General features: G+C 30.6%; 2 protein-coding genes across 2 annotated transcripts; both read left to right on the forward strand.

Moving 5' to 3' along the window:
• The first annotated feature begins 3,313 nt into the window (after positions 1-3,313).
• LOC119840100 (general transcription factor IIH subunit 5) lies at positions 3,314-5,155 on the forward strand. Its single transcript, XM_038366609.1, has 2 exons — positions 3,314-3,550; positions 4,899-5,155. The coding sequence occupies exons 1-2, from the start codon at positions 3,516-3,518 to the stop codon at positions 5,083-5,085; spliced, it is 222 nt and encodes a 73-aa protein (XP_038222537.1). The 5' UTR covers positions 3,314-3,515; the 3' UTR covers positions 5,086-5,155.
• LOC119840099 (zinc finger HIT domain-containing protein 1) lies at positions 5,092-5,947 on the forward strand. Its single transcript, XM_038366608.1, has 2 exons — positions 5,092-5,446; positions 5,776-5,947. The coding sequence occupies exons 1-2, from the start codon at positions 5,121-5,123 to the stop codon at positions 5,909-5,911; spliced, it is 462 nt and encodes a 153-aa protein (XP_038222536.1). The 5' UTR covers positions 5,092-5,120; the 3' UTR covers positions 5,912-5,947.
• Positions 5,948-7,457: the final 1,510 nt, after the last annotated feature.

Below are 7,457 nucleotides of genomic sequence, written 5' to 3' on the forward strand. Positions count from 1 at the left end.
ACTTATCTATTTATTACTAAAACATGTCGATTTATTAAGGGCTTTAAATTCAAAATTACTGTATTCTGTTAAATTAACTTTATGAAGAAAATCGTCGCAGAGTGGAATTTTCCTCCTGATCACTATCTAAAACTTCGACCAATTTCCAAAGGTCCGTCTACTGATAATATTTATCCTCTTCGTACTGCTAGGCAATCTTTACCTTGCACTCTGGCGTTCCTTTACAATAGACCAAGCTTCAGTCAATCTGCGCTAATTTGGGCGTCTCTAGGTAATAGATTGCTCCAAGAGCTAATAAGATTAGATTTAATCTTCTTGTGACCCTATTTATAAACGACTTCTCAATGAAAAATGTAGGTGTGAGTGTGGCCAGCAGCAACTATATATACCCACAAAAACACGATTAGATTAGAGAATGATTAATCAATAGTTTATTGAAAGAAACAACGATTTGTATCAATACAATCTTTTCATAGCTAACTATCATCTAGCAACCTACCGACATTCACGATAATCAGCGACTGCGATACTTTAACGACAATTTACATGCTCGCGTTAAAGAACTAATATGGGAGAAGGAAATAGGTAAATGAATGTATTATGGGAGTTATAGTACTTGTATTTATTATTCTGTGGTTATAGTAGCTGTTCCTTAATATATGTTTATTCACACGCATTCATACTCATATAAATATTCAAGCTATATATTTATTGTACGTATTATATATACATTCAAAGAAACTATTAAATTCATACGCATCACCGTCATTTACTAATATGAAACTGTAGGTTATATATACGTTACGAAGTATTGGTATACGACAAATAAAGATTCATATTAAAAGAAGTATCAATCCGGTTCGTACAGTGGTTATATAATGAAATTATTTTTTATTCATTAATTAAAAAGTGTTTCACATATTATATCGATATAACTAGGAGTAAGTAAACATAGATATGAGTAATATAAAATTATTCTCCATTTATATACGTACACCAAATATAGGAATTTCTTTTAAATAAACTAGAAGTCATAAAAGTAATGTTTGAATCCATTTCAATGCCAAAGAAACAAATATCGTTGCTACAAAAGAGTGGCTGCTCGTAAAGCCAATATGAAGTTAAACTGTGTTTATATTGACTTTAGAGTCATCTTCTTATTGTTTGTTAAATATTAAAACCCTTTTTTTGTTACAAGATGGACCCACCTTAAATATATATATATATATATATATATATATATATATATATATATATATATATATATATATATATATATATATATATATATATATATATATATATATATATATATATATATATATATATATATATATATATATATATATATATATATATATATATATATATATATATATATATATATATATATATATATATATATATATATATGTATATATATATAGACAATATAATATAAGACATTTCTAGTTCTATAATCTGCATAGCAATGAATTTCATTGATTTGTAACAAGTCATATAATATAAAGAAGAAACTAAGTGTGCTGTTCTGTTAGTTATGTTATGGGCCAACTCCGGCGAAGTACCACACCCCCACAGAAAACCGGCGTGAAATAGTAGCAGGTTATTTTTTTTCGTACGGTGAGTGAGATATCCGGAGAGCAGTTACCATTTCCCCACCCTTCTCAGTCCATTCCTTCTTTCCAGTCGTCAACCCTTTCCTTATCCCTTTCCCCTCAAAATGTGCACAGAGCATACGCTGGCCACTACCTCTGTGAATGTTCATGGGCGGTGGTGATTTCTTCTCATCAGGCGAACCTCCAGCTCAGTTGCCCGCTTATGTATATAATTTACAGCAATATATCATATGAGAAATACGGAAAATTCAAAATCTTTAGATTTAAGTAGAACGTCTTTTCATTTATGAGTCTTTTTGGTAACATAATTTTTAAATTTAAAACGGCTAAACGACTTTCAATCATTATAAGTTACTCAGATTGATTTCCGCTTGGATTTACAAAATATAATATGCAAGAAAAATCATCTATCTACACGGGCGGAGCCGGATGTTATAATATCCATAGCCATCTTATATTATATATAATATAAGACTTCTTTTTATAAAAAAGAAGTTTTACATTTCAAAAATAAGCGTTTTCTAAAAGCATAGATAATTTCAGCCTTAAAAGTCCAATGTCCGAAATTAATCATTCATCCTGTCACAAGTGACAAGCCATGAAAAAAATGTGCAACTATAACACCTAGTCTCAAAGGCAGTCTTTATCTTACGAGCATAAAGTTTTTGGGAGAAGTTTCAATGTTCGGTATTTAGGCTGAACGGTCGACTTTCTCGAAAGGTCTACAAACTTCGAATTCCCAAGCTGCTTCGAAATCCCTTTAAACACTCGTCCAGACTTTTATTTCTTCGTACACTTTTAGTGTTAACAAAAGTGACTTTTACATGTTTTCATAAATAAAAGAACGGACTAGGTACAGTATAAATGAAAAACGATGTTGCCACAGCACATTAGCATTTACATCGTATACAATTTTGTAGATCTGCTAAAGTTTTACGTGGTGGCGTTAGGCGAGCACTGTAGGCGAATAGAGGAAAATGAGCAAACATTTAAAAATAACAAAAGTCTACATTAGATTATATAAATTGTTAAATTTATTGCTTCCACTTCTAAATAAAACCACGTCACAAATTTACCTTCATATTTAAAGTAGGAATTTCTGTCATTTTTCCATTCTATTCTATTCTATTCTATTTTTAAAACAAAAACTATGTATGTACTATGTGTTTTCGCTAGTTATTTCTCCGCTTTTAGTCAAAACCCAGGATATCATTATATGAAACAATATACGATACAATATCGTCGATATTTCCTAAATAGTTTCGCGGTTAAATATACATTTTACGTGTATGTACCCAAAAAAAACATATCAAGAATTGTTTGGCAACGTGGTGAAGGAGTATATAAATAGTATAATATTGTTAAGCTCGCTCGAACGTCGAAAGTCAAATCACTTAGTGTTATAAAGTAAAGAAACTTGTAACAATTCGTTTTCATCTAACAGCCGATCCGATATCAGATGTTAAGGAAAGAAACAAGAAAGAATGAAATACTTATATTGGCTAAGGTTTCACTTAAATGATACACACAAAAAAATAGATCGAAAAAAAATCTAATAAAATGAGGGCTTTTTTATTGGCATATGTTTTTTAAATTAATTCTCCATTTTAAATTAAAACTTTTGGAAAAATCCGTTCTAATAACTGGCAAGCAATAAAGCTGTCAATTTGGAAATTTCGTTCAAATGTGTCAACTGTCAATGTTATTTCTATCTAGGTTCTAGTTGAGTTGCGTTTTGCGTTTGTAAATTGTAATTTACAAGTGTTAGATGAATCAAATTCCAGTGGTTTCAAGTATCTAAAAATTTCTATTGCCGTTAACCTGAATACAATTCTTACAATCCTGCATTATCGTATTTTGTACTAGTATAATTGAAAATCACACATATAATGCATCATGGTGAATGTTATGAAAGGAGTTCTTGTAGAATGGTAGGTAATTTAAACGCGCATTTGTTTATTAATAAAATGTATCTTTACAAAATAGCTAGTATTATAAGAATAGCCATCTACTAAACAACTAGAGTTTAAATTCAATATATCATCTAAGTAGTCAAGAATTGAGGCGAAAAACAGTACAAACATAAACAGTTAGCTATATCTTAATTAATCTTCAAGATAATCTAATTCTGGTGGTATGTTAAAGTTTTGATCAATAATTTCATTTTCCATTTGAAAATTATTTTTTATGTAAGATTTGACAATGAAAATATTCTCAGTCCATCTATTTATTGCTGCTTTTAAATCCTGTAATGTTATGGATACCACATTGAATGCAGTCTTTGTTCAGTATTAAGTTTTTAATTCCTGTAATAAAAAATACTATTTATATGTAATACTTACTTGAGTCTCTGATTTTAACTGTGCTATGTACTCTGGATCATTGTCCCTGTACTTTTGCAGCTCCTTCTTGAGTTCCGCTTCAAGTTTTGTTACTTTATCTAGCTCTGCCAATATTTCATTTCTTTCTGCATTCGGTTCTCGGCCAATCTGTGTTGGAATTGTTGTGTTTATCTTTGTGTAATACATAAATATTATTCGTAAAATGCAACTAGATTTTTTTTATTATAATTTGTTATCATTGTTGAATTGATCTTACAAAATGTCTGAACTTTTAAATGTTATGATAAGTCTTAGTTAAACTTACTGCTTCAGCTGCAATTGTCTCCTCAGCTTTATTCAACTTTTTGTTAACATCATTTAATTCATTTTGCAGGTCATGCAGTTTTCTCTTTTTAGCATTTTTAGCTTTACTACATATAAATAAAAATAATGCATATATGAGTCAAATGAAATTGAATGTTAGTTTGTAAAATATTAAATTATTATCTAATAAACTCAATGTTGTGAAAAGAAATAAAAGTACCTTGGAAACGACCAGAAATAAATTGAAGTTCCAATTTTTTCACTATCCACCAAATGGTCATCAACCAGACTTTGTACTACTTCTTTGACGGACTGCATTGTTATACCTTTCTCTTTTGGAGCTATCTTTTCTAATTCCTGAAGCAATAAACAAAATTTTAAATATTTTATATGTTATGGACGATTTTCAATTTCTCATTGTTATTTAAGTTTACATAATATAAATACAATAAATGAAATGATTACAAAAGTCTGTAAAACCGTGATGAATTTTTATTAATGGTGCATCTTATTCGAGTTATGTGACGTGTAGCTTACCTTCAATTGATAAAAATCTTTGCTCTGATGGAATATCTCCAACATCTTAGTTTTTTTCTCATCAGCACTCAACCCCCTTTTCTTCGACATTTTCCAGTGACCCTGCAATGAAGCAATTCCTTTTGCACTTGGATGAAACACTCGCTCTCGGTAGAAAGTTCATCCTACAAGATTTGGACGAAACCCATTTGTTTATCTCCTCAGATATTGTTGATACGCTACAAGCGAGAGTGGATGATTTGATGGACCAACTAAGTATTCCAGTACATGATAAAGGATTGTAAAGCATCAACAATATAAGTAACAGTAGTAAAACAAAATGGCGTCAAGGGAATCTGGTAGAGTTAAAGATGCAGAGAAGAAGAGGGTCTTAGATGATGCAGCAAGGAAAAGACGCGCGCGGAAAGCGGTTGAAGCTCTCGAACAGGACAACTTTCATGAAGATCCTCATGCTGACCTGGTTATGTCCAAAAAAGTACCAAAATTTGCTGATTCTAATGAAAAACCGACGCGAAAGAAGAAATCGAAAAGTGCAGAGTATTATAAGATGAGGTTCAGGAAGACATTTGCACAATTAGTTGAAGAAGATGCTAGTTTTAGGCCAGATCCTCCCAATTATTTGTCAGCCCAAGCACCACCTTCTAAGTAAGCACTTTTTTATTTTGATGTGTTATTTATAAAAATTCAAATAGGTATGTGACTAAATGGTCATAGTAGCATCATAGTCATAACTAGCGGTCCGCCCCGGCTTCGCCCGAGGTACATATTTAGCCTAAAGCCTTCCTCAATAAATGGGCTATCTAAAACTGAAAGAATTTTTCAAATTGGACCAGTACTTCCCGAGATTAGCGCGTTCAAAAAAATAAACTCTTCAGCTTTACAATATTAGTACAGACTATTTTAATATTATATCATAATATAGAATGATGTTTATTGATTTGAATTAATATATACGTTAAATTTCTCACTTTCAGATTTCCAGATAGACACTTCTGTGCTGTTTGTGGTTTTCCATCAAATTACACTTGTATTCCTTGTGGAGCGCGATATTGCTGCGTACGATGTCTTGGCACACACTTAGACACTAGATGCCTTAAATGGACTGCATAAAATTTTGAATTTCAAATAAATAATTTCTTAACTAGATCCTGTTCAATTGTTTGATCGTGAATGTTTCTAGTTTCTACTTTCTATAATTAACGAAGTTTCCCGCCAAAATAATTTGTGTAAGCTGCCATCTACAAGGTAATAGCGAAACTATTTTTAGAACTATAGTACTTCCTTCTTTCACCTAGATGGCGCTGCATCACATTAAAAATTTATTATATGTTATTTATTCATTTACATATATATATATTTTTTTTCAATATAACCAAGGTGTTAAGTTCATTATGATTATTGCCTGCAAACACGTTGTGCTATAATTGTTTTACATTAATTTAATTTTCCCTGAATACTGCCACCCCTTACCGAATAGTTAAAATAATTTAACAACTATAGCCAGCTCTCTATGATACTGCAAGATGGCGTTGCGTCATTAAAAAAAATATTGACCAAACTTTTATTTAAATGGAATTACTTTGATTTAGTAAATAACATTAATTTTTATTGATAATGTTGCAGTGGATACTGTTAATTATCACTCCGTCTACGTAAGTTGTTTTAGTTTACATGAACTGCTATCTATTATCAAATAGTTAAACTAATTTAAAAACTGTAGTAGTTTTTTTTAGTACCACTAGATAGCGTGGCATTATATTTAAAAAATTTCTAATGTAAGTTATAAGTAATTTTTAAAATTAAGAAGATTTCTAGAAGTTATAATTGCATTGGTAATTTCATTACATATACTTATCATTTCTAAATAAATTATAAGTTTGTGTAAGCTCCCTCTTTTATTGGATAATTAAAATAATTAAACAGAAATAATATATGATACTACTAAAAAATTACACGTATGAAATGCTTTTTAATGTTAAATGTCAGCTAATCTGATATATGGAAGCCTTATAGTGAAGAAGTTCGATTTTTTAAATCCTGTAATAAAATTAATATAATTTTTTTAAAGACTTCTTCCATTCAACACGAGATGTCGCGTGTATATTTTTTGATAATAACAAAGATTAAATTGAATGATATTCATTATTTTTTTTATTTATGTATTTCAATGTGCTGTGATAGGAATGCGGATAGCGAAGCGACCATCTCCGTCCATTAATGTTATATCTCTGCAAAGTGCAAATGTGTTTCGCGCTCATTGGCATAAAGGAAATAATGAAGATTGATAATTCGAATGAAGGAATGGACTAACATCGGCGAAGAAAGGGATACGGATTATACAATATTTGACTTGAATGTTTTATTTATTTCATTTTTATTTCCAAATGCCTGCAGTTAACTACTGTAAACTTTCTGCAGACATATAATGTAGACTAGAAGGCCAAAAGAGATTGAATTTATTAAACAAAAAAATTCACAAAATGGGCATACACTGAACCCCTTGTTATTTCAGCAAGGGCGATTGGTCACATTTGCGATAATTTAACATTTGTGGCAACAGCTGTCCCTGTATCCCTGTCGCTAATGAAGGGTGGACTTGTTTACATCGATTAGAACAAACACATTATCTATTGGGGAGAAGCGGATAAGTACCTAC

The sequence above is a fragment of the Zerene cesonia genome, chromosome 5, assembly GCF_012273895.1.
Source record: "Zerene cesonia ecotype Mississippi chromosome 5, Zerene_cesonia_1.1, whole genome shotgun sequence".
In the NCBI taxonomy this organism is placed as follows: domain Eukaryota; kingdom Metazoa; phylum Arthropoda; class Insecta; order Lepidoptera; family Pieridae; genus Zerene; species Zerene cesonia.